The 19838-nt window shown below is 48.0% G+C and overlaps 1 protein-coding gene across 1 annotated transcript; it reads right to left on the reverse strand.

Annotated features, from left to right (window-relative positions):
* Positions 1-1361: 1361 nt before the first annotated feature.
* On the reverse strand, positions 1362-14351 carry LOC137305200 (nurim-like). The gene is made up of 4 exons (XM_067974021.1): positions 14150-14351; positions 9852-10054; positions 8397-8573; positions 1362-7125 (listed from the first exon to the last, which is right to left on the reverse strand). The coding sequence occupies exons 1-4, from the start codon at positions 14304-14306 to the stop codon at positions 6793-6795; spliced, it is 870 nt and encodes a 289-aa protein (XP_067830122.1). The 5' UTR covers positions 14307-14351; the 3' UTR covers positions 1362-6792.
* Positions 14352-19838: the final 5487 nt, after the last annotated feature.

A 19838-nucleotide genomic window follows, 5' to 3' on the forward strand; every position in this document is an offset into this window, starting at 1 on the left:
AGGGATCCACTTGATCCCAGCTGCCTATGCATGTCATATGCCTCCTTCTTCTTTTTGACTAGGGCCTCAATCTCCCGAGTCATCCAAGGTTCCCTACTTCTACCAGCCTTGCCCTTCACTTTATAAGGAATGTGCTTACCCTGAACCCTGGTTAACACACTTTTGAAAGCCTCCCACTTACCAGACGTCCCTTTGCCTGCCAGCAGACTCTCCCAATCAACTTCTGAAAGTTCCTGTCTAATACCATCAAAATTGGCCTTTCCCCAAATTAGAATTTTAACTTTTGGGCCAGACCTATCATTCTCCATAGCCATCTTAAAACTAATGGAATTATGATCACTGGTCCCAAAGTGATCCCTCACTAACACTTCTGTCACCTGCCCTTCCTTATTTCCCAAGAGGAGGTCAAGTTTTGCCCCCTCTCTAGTCGGGCCATCCACATACTGAATGAGAAATTCCTCCTGAATACACTCAACAAATTTCTCTCCATCCAAGCCCCTAATGCTATGGCTGTCCCAGTCAATGTTGGGAAAGTTAAAGTCCCCTACTATTACCACCCTATTTTTCTTGCAGCTGTCTGTAATCTCCTTACATATTTGCTCCTCAATTTCCCGTTGACTATTTGGGGGTCTGTAGTACAATCCTATCAAAGTGATCTCTCCCTTCTTATTTTTCAGTTCTACCCATATAGACTCAGTGGGCGAACCCTCGGATATATCCCCTCTCACTACTGCCGTGATGTTCTCCCTAATCAAGAACACAACTCCTCCTCCTCTCTTACCTCCTGCTCTATCTTTCCTATAGCATCTGTACCCTGGAACATTGAGCTGCCAGTCCTGCCCCTCCCTTAGCCATGTTTCAGTAATAGCTATAACATCCTAGTCCCATGTACCCATCCATGCCCTGAGTTCATCTGCCTTGCCCATCAGACTTCTTGCATTGAAATAAATGCAGTTTAATCTAGACTTCCTTTGGTCTTTGCCCTGCTTTCTCAGACCATCTGTCCGGTCATGTTCTGTACACTCTCCCTTACTGCCTTTTGTTTCTGTCACCACTTTACTTCCCACTGACTTCCTGCATCGGTTCCCATCCCCCTGCCACATTAGTTTAAACCCTCCCCAACAGCACTAGCAAACACTCCCCCTAGGATCTCGGAGGGTTGTAGGGCTGGAGGAGGTTACAGAGATAGGGAGGGCCGAGGCCATGGAGGAATTTGAACACGAGGATGAGACATTTAAATTCGAGACATGACATTAAGTTTTACACATGTTAAAATCAGTTTCCCAGAAACAACCAAGCTGGCTCAACTCTTATGACTTGTGAAAGATACTTAAAAGAAAAAAATGCAGAGACACTCCAGCTTTTAAAGGGTTAATATAAAGAGAGTTTAATACTGGGATATCACAAAAACACTGGGACATCACCGGTGTCAGTAAAACCGAAGTCTCTCTCGCTCTGGCAGTCCTGTCACGGCTATAGCACCATGGCAACTATCTGGGCCCATTGTCGAAGATCTAAAATTGGTCAATGAATGGCCTTTCAGTCCAGTTGATTCAACCGAGATTGGGCGTTAAAGGAGATTAAATGAATGTCCATGCTCATAACAACAAGATGCCTGGAAATAGGTAAGGAGCAGAGTCTAACGGTGCTACAGTGAAAACAACCAGAAACCACGAGGTGAGTTTACAGAATAGAAAGGGGTGGCTGTTGGGCTAATGGGCACAGTATATAAACTGAAGCAAAAGGTTTAAAATCGTATGAGGAGCAGAAGGTTCATTAATAAGCCCAGGAACAGAGCACAAGGGACAATCTGGAGATGACCGCTGGAAAGCTTCCATCACTGTGTGCCGCCCAGCGGTGGGGATGCACCTCTGCGATTGAGCTAAGTGGGAGCTGGTGGTTTTGGCTGGTGTTTTTTTCTGAACTCTAACCTGCCCTTCTGCTTTCCCTACTGACAATGCTAGGGAGGTCAGGGCAAGTCTCAGGTACAGGGGGGCCGGGCAGCAGAGGGCCAGTGAGACGCTCGATTATGGCTTAATTTTTGATCTTCCGTTGGCTTACCTTTGAAGGCAATGTTCCCACGAGGCCTCTTCCTGAGAGCGACAGAACCCACACATGGGTCCAAGTAGGCCCGGGATAGATTGGCCGTGAAAGTTCAAAGGTTGCTCCGCAGCTTCCTGCGTGGGAAAACCTGCCAGCTCCCCCACTCTACCCCCCTGCCTTCAAGAGGGAGCTGCACCGGTTATTGGCTGGGGCAGAGATCACATCGTGTGGAGGGTAAGTGTCTTTATAGATAACACTTGGTCCATGTGATCTCCTGGACTGGTTTCAATTGCCTAGGGAGGTCGGAGAGGAATCTTCCAGTGTGCTTTCTTCCCTTATTGGCCCTGGGTTTTTTTTCCTCTCAGGGCTGCGGAGGGGGTGGGGGAGGTGGGAAGGGTTTAGTCATGATGCTCCGGCCACCACGGTGCGTGGGGCAGGCTTGATGGGCGAATTGGTCTTTTCTTGCCTGTCAATTTTGTACGTTGAACAGATTTTCCAAACTTCTGGTTTCCAAGCTTGGAGCGACCAGAATTAGGGCAGGGCACTTCATCGGAATTCCCACGATCGCCCAGAAAGATCCGGGCCTTTCTATGGGCCGCGGTCAGGCAGGAGAGCGACTGAGGTGGGGGAGTAACTACTGAATGAACATGGAGGAGGCCCACTGTGTGGGTACGTTAGGGATCATCTTACTGAATAATATTACACCCATGATTTTTCATATCATCAGAAACCTGTTCAGTCAATCTGCATCCTGCCCAGTAACAGACGATCTCCATTTTACTTCTTAGTCCTCAAACTAAGTTCTTGGTGACCCGTCAGTCCACAGAGTTCTCTTTGAAATTAGACAGTACGTTACTCAAGCAACATCCTTGGCAAACATAAAGGACACCCCTTTATACATTCATCGACAATAATAGCCCTTGCACTCCATTAGTAACTCACTCTCTGGAGCAATTTGAGACGTTTCTACGTTTCTCCTTGCAACAATTTTTTTTTCTAGACATATGTATTTTTTATAAAAATTAATTTTAAAAATATATATATTTTACATGGGTTTTCAAACACTATTTTACCTCACTTTGAGGGAAGCTGAATCATCCGTATACTGTCTCTCTCCATGGCCGGGGAACTCAATTTAACCTGGAATCACCAATGGAGGACTCTCACTCACTGCACTGGGCTGCAGACAGGGCCAGAATTGGGGGACAGTTATGATAATCACCTCTCACATGTTACCTCTGTCCCAAAATCTATTGTCACACCTTACCCGCTGTTACTATGTGGAAGCTTTCCTGTTTGAAGGCTTCGCCCACCTCCACCTCTCCGTGAACGAATGTCTCAATGACACTCGATGGGCTCAGGTGGACTTCTGTTGCGTTACTGTTGCTGGGGGCTCACTACTTATTTCTCACAACAAGGCTGCTCGCACAGCTTTCCCTGAAAATGCCCCGCTTCAAACTGGGTTGGAGCAGATTAGAACAGGGCGACGGCAGGTCAGGACAGAGCCAGAGTGGGTTAGAACATCTCAGCACTGGGCCAGAGCAGGTTAGAACACATCAGAGTGGTGTCAAACTTTGTTTGATAATCGCTCCTGTGAAACGCCTTGGGACGTTTTACTACATTAAAGGCACTATATAAATGCAAGTTGTTGTTGTTGTTAGAACATGACAAGAATGGGTTACAGCAGGTCATTGGAGGGTTAGAGTGGGTTAGCGGAAGGTGAGAGCAGGTTAGATCGGGTTAGCACAGGGTGAGAGCAGGTTAGACCGGGATAGCGCAGGGTGAGAGCAGGTTGGACCAGGTTAGCAAAGGGTGAGAGCTGGTTAGATCGGGTTAGCTCAGGGTGAGAGCAGGTTAGATCGGGTTAGCACAGGATGAGACCTGGTTAGGTTGGGTTAGTACAGGGTGAGAGCAGGTTAGGTTGGGTTAGTACAGGGTGAGAGCAGGTTAGATCAGGTTAGCACAGGGTGAGAGCAGGTTAGATCGGGTTGGCGCATGTTGAGAGCAGGATAGATTGGGTTAGCACAGGGTGAGAGCAGGTTAGATCGGGTTAGCGCATGGTGAGAGCAGGTTAGATTGGGTTAGCATAGAGTGAGAGCTGGTTAGATCAGATTAGCACAGAGTGAGAGCTGGTTAGATTGGGTTAGCACAGGGTGAGAACTGGTTAGATCGGGTTAGCACAGGATGAGACCTGGTTAGGTTGGGTTAGTACAGGGTGAGAGCAGGTTAGGTTGGGTTAGTACAGGGTGAGAGCAGGTTAGATCAGGTTAGCACAGGGTGAGAGCAGGTTAGATCGGGTTAGCACAGGGTGAGAGCAGGTTAGATCGGGTTAGCACATGGTGAGAGCAGGTTAGATTGGGTTAGCACATGGTGAGAGCAGGTTAAATTGGGTTAGCATAGAGTGAGAGCTGGTTAGATCAGGTTAGCACAGAGTGAGAGCTGGTTAGATCGGGTTAGCACAGGGTGAGAGCTGGTTAGATCGGGTTAGCACAGGATGAGACCTGGTTTGGTTGGGTTAGTACAGGGTGAGAGCAGGTTAGGTTGGGTTAGTACAGGGTGAGAGCAGGTTAGATCAGGTTAGCACAGGGTGAGAGCAGGTTAGATCGGGTTGGCGCATGTTGAGAGCAGGATAGATTGGGTTAGCACAGGGTGAGAGCAGGTTAGATCGGGTTAGCGCATGGTGAGAGCAGGTTAGATTGGGTTAGCATAGAGTGAGAGCTGGTTAGATCAGATTAGCACAGAGTGAGAGCTGGTTAGATCGGGTTAGCACAGGGTGAGAGCTGGTTAGATCGGGTTAGCACAGGATGAGACCTGGTTAGGTTGGGTTAGTACAGGGTGAGAGCAGGTTAGGTTGGGTTAGTACAGGGTGAGAGCAGGTTAGATCAGGTTAGCACAGGGTGAGAGCAGGTTAGATCGGGTTAGCACAGGGTGAGAGCAGGTTAGATCGGGTTAGCACATGGTGAGAGCAGGTTAGATTGGGTTAGCACATGGTGAGAGCAGGTTAGATTGGGTTAGCATAGAGTGAGAGCTGGTTAGATCAGGTTAGCACAGAGTGAGAGCTGGTTAGATCGGGTTAGCACAGGGTGAGAGCTGGTTAGATCGGGTTAGCACAGGATGAGACCTGGTTTGGTTGGGTTAGTACAGGGTGAGAGCAGGTTAGGTTGGGTTAGTACAGGGTGAGAGCAGGTTAGATCAGGTTAGCACAGGGTGAGAGCAGGTTAGATCGGGTTAGCACAGGGTGAAAGCAGGTTAGATCGGGTTAGCGCATGGTGAGAGCAGGTTAGATTGGGTTAGCATAGAGTGAGAGCTGGTTAGATCAGATTAGCACAGAGTGAGAGCTGGTTAGATCGGGTTAGCAAAGAGTGAGAGCTGGTTAGATCGGGTTAGTGCAGGGTAAGAGCTGGTTAGATCGGGTTAGCGCATGGTGAGAGCAGGTTAGATCGGGTTAGCGCATGGTGAGAGCAGGTTAGATCGGGTTAGCACAGGGTGAGAGCTGGTTAGATCGGGTTAGCACAGGGTGAGAGCAGGTTAGATCGGGTTAGCGTATGGTGAGAGCTGGTTAGGTTGGGTTAGCACAGGGTGAGAGCAGGTTAGATCGGGTTAGCACAGGGTGAGAGCTGACTAATAGATTGATACCAACACTAACTGGTTGGCTTTCACTCTAACACAATTCTCGGAAGAGACAGAGAAATGACCTCCACTCAATAATATATGGTCACTTTGATGTGCAGCCTTTTACCTCACAGCAAATAAATTTAGATTTAAAAGGTAAAATGTGGAAGAACTGTGTGCTGCAGTGAGTTAGAACTCTGGGACTGTGGATTCAAATTCAGCCCAGACAGAGCGAATGAGGGTCTCCTTGCTGTAATGGGAGGAGTGGGTGGTATAGTGGGCCGGACAATATCCTTTCAATGCTGGGGACTTGGGTTCAAATCCACCCATTCAGAAGGGATGCAAGTCTCTTCTATCTGCCAGCTGTAAGGACTCTGCGTGAAATGAGTTTAGGACATCTTAACATCGCCCCTAGTAGTCATGGGTCTTTACAGCAGAAATTGCCCCCGATATTGCACCGATTTGGCACTTACCACTCACGAAAGGCCACAGGATGGCTGGTAATGGGACATGATACATGACACGTTGGAAATGGAACATGATACAATGGAAATGGAACATGATACAATGGAAATGGAACTTGATACAATGGAAATGGAACATGATACAATGGAATGGAACATGATACAATGGAAATGGAACTTGATACAATGGAAATGGAACTTGATACAATGGAAATGGAACTTGATACAATGGAAATGGAACATGATACATTGGTGCAGTAAGAAATTACCTCGAAACATCACTGATTCCCCTGATTTGGTAATTATACTCAAGGAAGTCTGGTGTGGGAAATGGGAAAATGATACAGTGGTGCACTAGAGGAGAGGGGAAATCTTCTGAGGTTGAGGCTAAGGCATTTTGTCGGGACAGAATAAATGGAGGTTGACTCCACATCTGACCCCGTTATACCTGAGCGCGATGGGATCCTGGGTGACAGCAGAGAACGAGAGTGGGCCGGTCTCCGGCTCTGACCACTTTAGTGCATATATATCCAAATTTCTTTAAAAAAACAAAACTGTCAATCTGCAGCTAAGGTTAAAACGTCACCACGGGGCTGTACGTGCGCGAGGTGAGGTGCGGACGCAGAGCGGCAATCGATCCGGAAAGTCCCCGGCTGGGCGCCAGGCTCGGCGGCTAGTCCCGGTGCTCCCCGGCGGTGGATTCTCCGACGCAGTTGTGAGCCGCCAGCTGGCCGTAGGTGGTCTCCTCCCGGGAGAAGAGCTCAAACTTCTTGTTCAGCTGCGAGCGCAGGTAGCGGTAGTCCTGCTGGTCTAGGCTGTGGCCGCAGATCATGTACAGGGTGAAGGCGGTGGACAGCAGCAGGCGGTCGAGGGACAGGCTGGGCACCACCCACAGGATGGCCAGGAACTCCAGGAAGACGGGGTGCCGCAGGTGGCAGTACAAGCGCTGGGCCTTCTGCGATTTCAGCACCATGGGGTCGCCAAGAGCGAGGCAGTGGTAGTAAACCTGCAGGACAGCAGGAGGGAATCATCAACGACACAAATCGAATGAGGGGGGACGGGGGGGGACGGGGGTTTAACCTAACCCACCCGTTGGGAAACCGATGGGATCGGGTGCAAGGCTGGTTTCACACCCCGCCCGATTTTGAAGTCAATGGACAGCAATATCGGGCGGGGTGTAAAGCTGGCGTCCCACCCGATCCCGTTGGATTCCCACCTGGCCAGTTCGGTCAAAATGACCCCCTCCTCACCCCCACACCTCGTGTTTGCACATTCCGCCATCCATCGGTCACCATGATTCACCCTTCCATCAATTATACTCGGTAAAAAAAATCATTCAGGAGGGGCGAGAGAAATCAGGGCTCTTTTCACGAGAACTACAGAAAGCTGAGGCGATGTGATGGAAGTCTTCAAAAATGATGTGTGGTTTTGATGTACTAAACCAGGAAATGCTATTTCCACTGGTTGGTGAATTGGAACTGGAGGCATAAATTTACCATCATCAGCAAAAAAAAACAAAGGGAAAAGTTCGGAATTTTTTTTCTTTATGCAGAGGGTTCTTAGGACATTCAGTGCCCGGCCATAAACAATGGAGGAAGTAGATCCGTATTCGCTTTTAAAAGAGAAATGGATAAATATATGAGAAAGATAAATTCAACAGGGCAGGGGAGTAGGACGAAATGGATAGCTCGTTCAGAGAGTCGGCACAGGCACAGTGGGCCGAATGGCCTCCTTCTGTGCCGTATCGTTCTGATCCCCATCTGTTCTAGGGCGGGATGCATGCCAAGAGTTCCTCACAACGCTTGCAGATCTCCTCATGCCTCTCACAGCAGTGAGTCACCGGAGAGAGGGCCCTAGCTGAGTCATATCTGGCTTTTAAGTTGGTTAATTTGCAGGGTGGCTTAGCAGCACCCGCACTGACTGGTGTGGAGAATTACAGGAAACAGTGCAGTGTTAGGGCTGTAACTTGCCATATTTGTGGCAAAGTACTGCTCAGACAGTCTTAACAATCATATAGAGATGTAATGATATGATCCTGCTGTGTACCACTTGGAGCCACACTTGGGCCCCTCAATTCATAAGGCTCTTGCTAGTTCTTAGATTGAGGACCTGAGAAGGTTGAACTGTGCAATGTGGGAAAGGACGTGTGACCACTTTTATCAATGGTTACTTTTCATGCCAGTCGCACAGAACCCCTCAGTGTGGCCGCTCTCCAGTTCCAGCTGCTTCGAGGCTCGCTAACCAGACGACGCTGACTGCTCCCACCTTGTGACTCACCTGTTTGAGACCCATGAGCTCAGCGTAGTCGAAGATGAGGACAATGCTGAAGATGATCAGCCAGGCGATGATGTGAATAATGAAACAGATCAGCGGGAACCAGGTACCCCAGGGCTCTCTGGATACGCTCCACAGGAAGGGGGCGGCTTGGATAGACTGCCAAAACAGCATCAGCAACTGCGGGAGGAAAGAATTATTCAGACTGGAGAGGTGCAAGAGACATAAGGGGAGGGGGCAGGAGAGACAGAGAGACTAGTATCAGCAAGAGGAAGAAGATAACTCTTCCGTCTGGAGACGGTACAGTGGAATGAGCAGCAAGGTACAAGGGAGAAGGGAGAGAGTTGGAGAGAAGAGGGAATAGCACGAGCAACTGGACAGAAGAGAAGTTCAGACCGGAGAGTTGCAAGAAATACAAGGGAGTGGGAAGAGAGGCAGTCAGAGAGAAAACAGCATCAGCAACTGGGGGAGAAGAGAGCCATTTATGTGGGCGAGGTACGAGGATGACAAAGGGAGGAGAGTGTGGAGACAGAGAACAGTATCAGCAACTAGAGCAAGAAGACGATCATTAAGACTGGAGGGGCAGAGTGGAGAGAGGAGTGAGGTACAGGGAGAGAAGAGGGAGCATCATCAGCAAGTGGGAAAGAGAAACATATTCCAGTGTTTGTGTAACATTCTGATGTGGGACAGTGCGATATTCCAGTGTTTGTGTAACATTCTGATGTGGGACAGTGCGATATTCCAGTGTTTGTGTAACATTCTGATGTGGGACAGTGCGATATTCCAGTGTTTGTGTAACATTCTGATAATGGGACAGTGTGATATTCCAGTGTTTGTGTAACATTCTGATGTGGGACAGTGTGATATTCCAGTGTTTGTGTAACATTCTGATGTGGGACAGTGTGATATTCCAGTGTTTGTGTAACATTCTGATGTGGGACAGTGCGATATTCCAGTGTTTGTGTAACATTCTGATAATGGGACAGTGTGATATTCCAGTGTTTGTGTAACATTCTGATGTGGGACAGTGTGATATTCCAGTGTTTGTGTAACATTCTGATGTGGGACAGTGTGATATTCCAGTGTTTGTATAACATTCTGATATGGGACAGTGCGATATTCCAGTGTTTGTGTAACATTCTGATGTGGGACAGTGTGATATTCCAGTGTTTGTGTAACATTCTGATATGGGACAGTGTGATATTCCAGTGTTTGTATAACATTCTGATGTGGGACAGTGCGATATTCCAGTGTTTGTGTAACATTCTGATGTGGGACAGTGCGATATTCCAGTGTTTGTGTAACATTCTGATGTGGGACAGTGCGATATTCCAGTGTTTGTGTAACATTCTGATGTGGGACAGTGCGATATTCCAGTGTTTGTATAAGTCTGTGATCTGGGTTAGAACTTTTGATCGATGTGGTCACAATGTACAGTCTCTGCCCCTCTTTACGTACCTGGAGAGAGGCTGCTGTGCAGAACACGTACAGTGATCGCTGGAGGACCCCGAACCAGGCTAGTGTCCACCTCCTCACAGACTCCGCTGCCATAACGCTGTGCTGCAGAATGAAGAATGCGAGGAGTGCCAGGTTGAAGAGGAGAGCTTGGTGCACCCGAGTGTCCCGGAGGGCGGACTGCCATTTCACGTGTGTGTGTACATCTATTAAAATAGCGAAGAGTTCACTGTGATTTGGTGTCAGGCAGGTCGAGGCCCTTTCATAATTTTAAAGACCTCTATCAGGTCACCCCTCGGTCTTCTCTTTTCTGGAGAAAAGAGCCTCAGCCTGTTCAGTCTTTCCCGATAGTTATAACCTCTCAGTTCTGGTATCACCCTTGTGAATCTTTTTTTGCACCATTATATATTTATTTATTATTTATATGTTAACTTGTTATATTTATTTAAATGAGGACAGCTGTGGTTTGAAGAGGGCTTGGGAATGCAGCAGTGGATGTTTGGTAATAAACTTGAGATGCCCAGTGCTGCCCCCCTGTGGTACTGGAGTCAGCGTCGGGTCTGCATCTGCCTTATGGTCAATTGTAAACAATTTTACAACACCAAGTTATAGTCCAGCAATTTTATTTTAAATTCACAAGCTTTCGGAGATTTTCTCCTTCCTCAGGCAAATGTTTCAAGATCTTGCAGGAAAGGATGCCCCGGAGCATGGTACATTGGCGAGATCTTGAAACATTTGCCTGAGGAAGGAGAAAATCTCCGAAAGCTTGTGAATTTAAAATAAAATTGCTGGACTATAACTTGGTGTTGTAAAATTGTTTACAATTGTCAACCCCAGTCCATCACCGGCATCTCCACATCATGCCTTATGGTCAGTGCTTTGTGCGTACTTGCTCAGTGCTACCCTGTGGGAATGGCGGGGGCAAGGGAGGGGGGAGGGTTTGTGCTGGATCTATAAATACACTGTGCTGCCTCCCCCATCCCCCCAACAACGGAACGAGATCTTAAATCCTTTCATGGCCTCACATCTCCCCCAGCCCGACACCTCCCCCCAAAACTCTCTGATCCTCACTTCCAGTGCAACTCCCTCCCTTTCACCCGCAATTGGTGGCCACCAAGGCCTCATTCTTTAGAGTTCCCTCCCTAAACCCCCTCCACCTCCCTCTCCTCCTTTACGCCCTTCTTAAAAACCCATCCTCTTTGCCCAAGCTTTCGGTCACCCCTTCTAATATCTCCTTGTTTGGCTCGGTGTTTTTGTGTTTTGGTTACTGTAAGGCACCTTGGGTCGTTCTTCTATGTTAAACGTTTAATATAAATACAAGTTGTTGTTGTTTGAAACAACAGTTCTGTTATCTGCCCAGTGCTCCCCCTGCAGTAGCGGAAGGTCAGTGTTGGGTCAATGTCTGCTCAGTGCTGCCTTCTGTCGTATTGGAAAAAAAAACTTCCATTTATATAGTGCCTTTCACGTCCTCAGGATGTGCCAAAGCACTTTACAGCCAAAGAAGTACTTTTTTTTGAAACTGTTGTAATGTAGGAAACGCATCAGCCAATTTGCACACAGGTTCCCACAAACAGCAATGAGATAATGATCAGATCATTTGTTTTTAGTGATGTTGGTTGAGGGATAAATATTGGCTGAGAGACCGGGCAGAACTCTCCTGCTCTTCTTCGAAATAGTGCCATGGGATCCACCTGTGAGGGCAGACGGGGCCTTGGTTTAATGTCTCATCCAAATGACGGCGCCTCCTACAGCGTAGCACTCCCTCAGTACTACAATGGAGCGTCAGCCTAGATTTTGTGCTTCAGTCTCTGGAGTGGGGTTTGACCCGTGATCTTGTGACTCAGAGGCGAGTGCGCTACCCACTGAGCCAAGGCTGACTCTGGAGGGTCTGTATCTGCCCGGTGCTGCCTCCTACGGTACTGGATGGTTCACCTCAGATTTATATGTGCCCGGTGCTGCCCCCTGCAGTACTGGAGGGTCAGTGTTGAGTCTTCATCTGCTCGCTGCTGCCCCCTGCAGTACTGGAGGGTCAGTGTGGGGGCTGTATCATAGAATCACAGAAACTTGCAGCACAGAAGGAGGCCATTCGGCCCGTTGTGCCTGTGCCGGCTCTTTGAAAGAGCTGTCCAATTTAGTCCCACACCCCAGCTTTTTCCCCATAACCCTGCACGTTAGTTCTCTTCAAGAACATGTCCGATCACCTTTTGAAAGTTCCTATAGAATCTGCTTCCACCACCCTTTCAGGGAGTGCGTTCCAGATCATAACAACCATCTGTGTGAAAAAATTTCTCCTAATTTCCGCTCTAGTTCTTATGCCAATTATTTTAAACCTATGACCTCTGGTTACCGACCCACTTGCCAGAGGAAACAGCTCCTCCCTATTTGCTCTATCAAAACCCCTCATTATTTTGAATACCTCTATTAGGTCTCCCCTCGACCTTCTCTGCTCTAAGGAGAACAATCTCAGCTTCACCAATCTCTCCACAGAACTGGAGTCCCTCATCCCTGGTACCATTCCAGTAAATATTCTCTGAACCCACGCCAAAGGCTTGACATCCTTCCTAAAATGAGGTGCCCAGAATTGTATACAATACTCCAGCTGGGGCCTAACCAGTGATTTGTAAAGTATGGCATGACTTTCTTGTTTTTGTATTCAATGCCCCTATTTACAAAGAACCACATTATAAACTTGCCCTGCTACCGTCAAAGATTTGTGAATGTGCACCCCCAGGGTCGCTATGCTCTTGCACCTCCCCCCCTCCTCAAAATATCTGCCCAGTGTTTCCCCCTGCAGTACTGGAGGGTCAGTGTGGAGTCTATCTGCTCAGTGCTGCCCCTTGCAGTACTGGAGGGTCAGTGTCTAGTATCTGCTCAGTGCTGCCCCCTGCAGTACTGGAGGGTCAGTGTTGAGTCTTCATCAGTCTGGTGCTGCCCCCTGCAGTACTGGAAGGTCAGTGTCTAGTATCTGCTCAGTCCTGCCCCCTGCAGTACTGGAGGGTCAATGTGTGCTCTATATCTGCCCGGTGCTGCCCCCTGCAGTACTGGAGGGTCAGTGCCTGGTATCTGCCCCCTGCAGCACTGGAGGGTCAGTGCCTGGTATCTGCCCGGTGCTGCCCCCTGCAGTACTGGAGGGTCAGTGTCTAATATCTGCTCAGTGCTGCCCCCTGCAGTACTGGAGGGTCAGTGCCTGGTATCTGCTCGGTGCTGCCCCACTGCAGCACTGGAGGGTCAGTGTCTAGTATCTGCTCAATACTGCCCCCTGCAGTACTGGAGGGTCAGTGCCTGGTATCTGTCCGGTGCTGCCCCCTGCAGTACTGGAGGGTCAGTGTCTAGTATCTGCTCAGTGCTGCCCCCTGCAGTACTAGAGGGTATGTGCCTGGTATCTGCTCAGTGCTGCCCCCTGCAGTACTAGAGGGTCAGTGTCTGGTATCTGCTCAGTGCTGCCCCCTGCAGTACTGGAGGGTCAGTGTCTAGTATCTGCTCAGTGCTGCCCCCTGCAGTACTGGAGGGTCAGTGTCTGGTATCTGCTCAGTGCTGCCCCCTGCAGTACTGGAGGGTCAGTGCCTGGTATCTGCTCAGTGCTGCCCCCTGCAGTACTGGAGGGTCAGTGTCTAGTATCTGCTCAGTGCTGCCCCCCTGCAGCACTGGAGGGTCAGTGTCTAGTATCTGCTCAATACTGCCCCCTACAGTACTGGAGGGTCAGTGTCTAGTATCTGCTCAGTGCTGCCCCCTGCAGTACTGGAGGGTCAGTGTCAAGTATCTGCTCAGTGCTGCCCCCTGCAGTACTGGAGGGTATGTGCCTGGTATCTGCTCAGTGCTGCCCCCTGCAGTACTAGAGGGTCAGTGCCTGGTATCTGCTCAGTGCTGCCCCCTGCAGTACTGGAGGGTCAGTGCCTGGTATCTGCTCAGTGCTGCCCCCCTGCAGTACTAGAGGGTCAGTGCCTGGTATCTGCTCAGTGCTGCCCCCTGCAGTACTGGAGGGTCAGTGCCTGGTATCTGCTCAGTGCTGCCCCCTGCAGTACTGGAGGGTCAGTGCCTGGTATCTGCTCAGTGCTGCCCCCTGCAGTACTGGAGGGTCAGTGCCTGGTATCTGCTCAGTGCTGCCCCCTGCAGTACTGGAGGGTCAGTGCCTGGTATCTGCTCAGTGCTGCCCCCTGCAGTACTGGAGGGTCAGTGCCTGGTATCTGCTCAGTGCTGCCCCCTGTCTCCACCCCAAACGCCGGCTCCACTGATCCCTCCCGGCCGGCTCCCCACTGCCTCTCAGGCCCGAGGTTTCCCTCGCTCCCAGTCGCCGCTCTCACCTGTCTCCGGGCCTGTTGCTGCCGCTCCCGGCCTCCCGCTCTCCCGGTAAATCTGCCGCAGGGAAACAAACGCCACGAACTCGGCCACGCTCCAGGAAACGAAAATAAAATTAGCCAGCGACAGGCCCACGAGCGCGGCAGACCGGAGCACGGCCATAGCAACGGCTAGGGAGCACTTCCGGGTGACGGGCGGTATTGTGACACGCCACCCTCCCCGGCGACCATCTTGGTAAAGGGCCCGCGCCTGCGCGTGGAGGCCCCGTGCAAGTAATAGGGCGTTTTCACCAGCGCTCTGCATGCAGGGAGAGCAACGTGGCCATCACCGCGGCTGGTCGGGCAGCGAGTGAAAGTCAACGACAGCGCTCCCACAGGTAGCGTTGGGAAAGGCCAGAGATGGGGGAAAAAAAAGGTTTGGCATACAAGAGACTTAAAGGAAAAGAAAGACTAAATGAAGAGATTGCGTAAGGATTTGATAGCGTATACACTGTATATAAGGGGCAGACCGTCTAACACTGCGTATAAGGGGCAGACCGTATAACACCGTGTATGAGGGGAAGACTATATAACATTGCGTATATGGGGTGGACCGTATAATAATGAGTATAAGAGGCGGACCGTGTAACACTGCGTATAAGAGGCGGATCGTGTAACACTGGTATAAGAGGCGGACCGTATAACACTGCGTGTAAGGAGCAGTAAAATTCTTTGTAATTCTATGTAACTATCTATCCAGGGATTCCTAACAGGTTAAGGCTTTTATAGTAGGTAGCCATCTGATGGCAATACTATATAAGCAGGCGGAGCACGTATGTCTGGGACACTTTAAAAAGCAGCAAGTGACCAAAGCAAGTTTAAGCTGGTTTGTACCAATCAGTTGTTCGGCAACTGACATAGCCGAGACAGTGAAGGCCAGGGTAGATTTTCTGAGTCCTTGGCTGTACTGAAGTACGTGGCCGACCACGAGCTGGATATTTAAATGATGAGAATAGTGAAACACCGGGCATCTCGCTGGCCTAACTCTGGGATAATGTCATGGGAATATCATCTTATCTTTCTCCAGGCAGGCAAGGGAGGCGTAAGCCTCTTCCAGACTTCTGGAAGGTCCTATTTGGGATTTGGAGGCAGGTCGTCGAAATGACAAGCTTGGGGGTCATTTTAACTTTGGACGCCAGTGTAAAACGGGCGAAATCGGATCGGCCGCCCGTTATACACCTCGCCCGATTTCCCTTTCCAAGTCAATCCGATATGGCCCGTTTTGCACTATTGGCAAACGTTACAATTACCCATAAGCCGTGCAGCTGCGCCACTCAGTGGACATCTTCGGTATAACAGGACAATCCAAACACTTTGCCAACTGATACGAAAAAAATCCGGCAGAATCAACGCTTGGATTACCGCCAAGCTGTTAGGATCAAAGTTGCTCAGAATGCTAATGAGACTCGTTATTGCTCGGGATCTCAAAAGCTGCTGGAACTAATGTTTATAAATACTATCATACAGGTGGCTGTTCGGTGTTTTTTTTTATTCGTTCACGGGATGTGGGCGTCGCTGGCAAGGCCAGCATTTATTGCCCATCCCTAATTGCCCTCGAGAAGGTGGTGGTGAGCCGCCTTCTTGAACCGCTGCAGTCCGTGTTGCCCGCTTTAAGCTTCCACCCTCCATCCCTGGTTGGGGGGTGGGGTTGCTGGCCATCAGTCCCTTCAACTCATGGCTGAGGTGGGGTTTCTCAGTCAGTAATGGCCAAGTTCACAGCAATTGTGTTTGAGTGACCAGCTAGCTTTCCTTTCCCAGTCTTGTCTTCAGAAGCTCAGCGGCTTCACAATGGCAGCTCACAGTTGCAGGAATGGCAGCTCAACGTTCCTGGTTACAGGGTTTTCAGACGAGATAGAGAGGGGGATAAAAAAGGAGGGGGTGGCAATATTGGTTAAAGAAACAATTACAGCTGTGAGGAGGGATGATATATTAGAAGGATCATCAAATGAGGCCATATGGGTTGAGGTTAAGAACAAAAAAGGGGCAATAATATTGCTGAAATTGTAATACCCTAACATTAACTGGGATACAATCAGTGTAAAAGGTATAGAGGACGCAGAATTCTTAAACTGCATGCAGGAGAACGTTTTTAGCCAGTACGTAGCAAGCCCAACAAGAGTCGGGGAGGGGGGGGGGGGTGGGGGGGGGAACAGTTCTGGGTTTAGTTTTAGGGAATGAAGCTGGGCAGGTGGAAGAAGTATCAGTGGGAGAGCATTTTGGTGGTAGTGATCATAATTCAGTGAGATTTAGCATAGTTATGGAAAAGGACAAAGAACAGGAGTAAAAGTTCTAAATTGGGGAAAAGCCAATTTTACTAAGCTGAGAAGTGATTTAGCAAAAGTGGACTGGAAACAGCTACTTGAAGGTAAATCAGTGTCAGAGCAGTGGGAGGCATTCAAGGGGGAGATTCAAGGGGTTCAGAATAAACATGTTCCCACAAAGAAACAGGGTGGGACTACCAAATCTAGAGCCCCCTGGATGACAAGGAGCATACAGGGTAAGATAAGGCAAAAAAGAGAAAATTATGTCAAACACCAAGAGCTCGATACTGCAGAAAGCCTAGAGGAGTATAGAACGTGCAGGGGTGAAATGAAAAAGGAAATTATGAAAGCAAAGATATGGCATGAAAAAAATACTGGCAAGTAAAATTAAGGTAAACCCAAAAATTTTGTTTAAATACATAAAGAGCAAGAGGATAACTAAGGAAAGAATGGGGCCTTTTAGAGATCAAAAAGGTAACCTGTGTGTGGAGGCGGAAGATGTTGGTATGTTTCTTAATGAATACTTTGCATCTGTCTTCACAAAAGAAGGGGATGATGCAGACGTTGTAGTTAAGGAGGAGCAGTGTGAAATATTGGATTGGATAAACATAGTGAGAGAGGAAGTATTAAGGGGTTTAGCATCTCTGAAAGTAGGTAAATCGCCAGGCCCAGATGAAATGTATCCCAGGATACTAAAAGAATCAAGAGAGGAAATAGCGGAGGCTCTGACCATCATTTTCCAATCCTCCCTGACTACAGGCATGGTGCCGGAGGATTGGAGGACTGCTAATGTTGTACCACTGTTTAAAAAAGGAGAAAACTATTGGAATCAATTCTAAGGGACATACAAACCATCATTTAGAAAGGCATGGATTAGTCAAGGACAGACAAAATTAATTTGTTGAGGGAAGGTTTTGTCTGACTAATTTATTTGAATTTTTTGAGTAGGTACCACCGATGGTCGATGAGGGTAATGTATTTGATGTAGTCTACATGGATTTTAGCAAGGCTTTTGACAAGGTTCCACATGGCGGACTGGCCAAAAAAGTAAAAGCCCATGGGATCCAAGGGAAAGTGGCAAATTCGATCCAAAATTGGCTCAGTGGCAGGAAGCAAAAGGCAATGGTCGAAGGTTGTTTTTGTGACTGGAAGGCTGTTTCCAGTGGTGCTCCGCAGGGGTCAGTACTAGGTCCCTTGCTTTTTGTGGTATATATTAATGATTTAGACTTAAACGTAGGGAGCATGATTAAGAAGTTTGCAGATGATGCAAAAATTGGCCATGTAGTTGATAGTGAGGAGCGAAAGCTGTAGACTGTAGTAAGATATCAATGGATTGGTCAGGTGGGCAGAAAAGTAGCAAATGGAATTCAATCCGGAGAAGTGTGAGGTAATGCATTTGAGGAGGTTAAACAAGGCAAGAAAATACACAATAAATGGGAGGATACTGAGTGGTTTAGAGGAAGTGAGGGACCTTGGAGTGCAAGTCTACAGATTCCTGAAGGTAGCAGGGCAGGTAGATAAGGTGGTTAAGAAGGCATATGGGATGCTTTCCTTTATTAGCCGAGGCATAGAATATAAGAGCAGGGAGGTTATGCTAGAACTGTATAAAACATTAGTTATGCCACAGCTTGAGTATTGCGTCCAGTTCTGGTCACCACATTACAGGAAGGATGTGACGGCACTAGAGAGGGTACAGAGGAGAATTTTACGAGGATGTTGCCAGGACTGGAGAATTTTAGTTATGAGAAAAGATTGGATAGGTTGGGGTTGTTTTCTTTGGAACAGAGGAGGCCGAGAGGTGATTTAATTCCGGTGTATAAAATTATGAGAGGCCGAGATAGAGTGGACAGGAAGGACCCATTTCTCTTAGCAGAGAGGTCAATAACCAGGGCTATAGATTTAAAATAATTTGTTAGAAGGATTAAGGGAGAGCTGAGGATTTTTTTTTCACCCAGAGAGTGGTAGGGGTCTGGAACTCGCTACCTGACAGGGTGATAGATGCAGAAACCCTCATCACATTTAAAAAGTACTTGGATATGCACTTGAAGTGCCATAACCTACAAGGCTACGGACCAAGTGCTGGAAAGTGGGATAAGGCTGGGTAGCTCTTTTGTGACCGGCACAGGCACAATGGGCCGAATGGTTTCCTTCTGTGCTGTAAATTTTTCTATGTTTCTTTCTATGTTTCTATGTTTCACAGCTGCTTTAGAAGGTTTAGTGCTTCTCACTGGCTGGTCCACTGTGTGTGGGAGGAATCTATCACAATTTTAGTCCATAGACTGAAAAGAGGTAATTTTTGTGTAAACAAATGGGGGGAAATCACTCTCAAAAAACAGGTAGCAACCCACATTTGGCTGGTGATTTGCACAGGAACATTAATTTCCAGCTTTATAAGCCTCGAGGTTATTGTTGGTGATATTGACAGATAAACACTTAACGCGTTTGTATGTCATTGAAGGAGCTGCTGACCCATTTAAAACAAGCGCGTTAACATCCACTGCTAAAATAATGGATAGATGAATGTCACACAAACATGGTAAGCATTAATCTCCTGTTATCGTCAACAGTAAGTTCCAGACTGTACTGTCACCTTGGCTTAGTTTATGCCATTCTCCTTCCTGAGTTAGGAAGTTGTGACACTCCTGTAAAGTATTGAGGGAATGCAGTATTGTCGGAGGTGCTGAAATTTTGATGAGACATCAAACTGAGGTCCGATGCATTCTGTTCCACTAGTGCACATGGGTGTTAAGAATCCCGCAGCACTATTTGAAAAAGAGCAGGGAATTCTCACAGTTTCCTGGCCAGCATTCCTTCCTCAATCAACATCACCAAAAACAGATCGATTGGTCATTCGTTCATCTGCTTATAGGCTCTTACTGTGTGCAAAATGTCTACCATGTTTTTGGGAGATGCGATAAGGTGCAATAGAAATGCAAGTCTTTCTTTCTATAGTTGCTCTTCGTGTATATGATCAAACCAATGTATCTGAGCAAAGTGGGATCAAAAGGCTCACTGAAGTACATACCTAATCATAGGAACTAAAATACTCCCGGTTTCTACTGCACATATATTAGGACCCGAGTCTGCAAAGTGCGCTCCCATTTCAAACACGTGAATCTTTGCTCTGCATTTCTAAGGATTACGATGCAACTCGGAAATGCAGAGAGTGTAGCAAAAACAGAAAATGTTGCTCAATTCACGCAAGAGGATTTTGTTATAAACCCACGGTGGCACACGAAGAAAGATAAGAGAAAATGATACGTCCTATTGACACACCCATGTTCTTTGGTACCATAGAATGTGAGGTGATTGCTATGGAATGCAGTGTGATTTCTATGGGATGGTAAGATGGTTATCATTGAATGTAAGATGATTATCATAAGATGGTAAGATGG

The sequence above is a fragment of the Heptranchias perlo genome, chromosome 39 (assembly GCF_035084215.1).
Source record: "Heptranchias perlo isolate sHepPer1 chromosome 39, sHepPer1.hap1, whole genome shotgun sequence".
Classification (NCBI taxonomy): Eukaryota; Metazoa; Chordata; class Chondrichthyes; order Hexanchiformes; family Hexanchidae; genus Heptranchias; species Heptranchias perlo.

Bases quoted from the DNA above. Each gene is read 5' to 3' on its own strand.
- LOC137305200 (XM_067974021.1), bottom strand. From the start codon at position 14,306: ATGGCCGTGCTCCGGTCTGCCGCGCTCGTGGGCCTGTCGCTGGCTAAT. The intron at 8,574-9,851 runs GTACGTAAAGAG...TTCCTCCCGCAG, and splicing joins GCACAGCAGCCTCTCTCCAG to TTGCTGATGCTGTTTTGGCA. The intron at 7,126-8,396 runs GTGAGTCACAAG...GCTGTCCTGCAG, and splicing joins AGCTCATGGGTCTCAAACAG to GTTTACTACCACTGCCTCGC.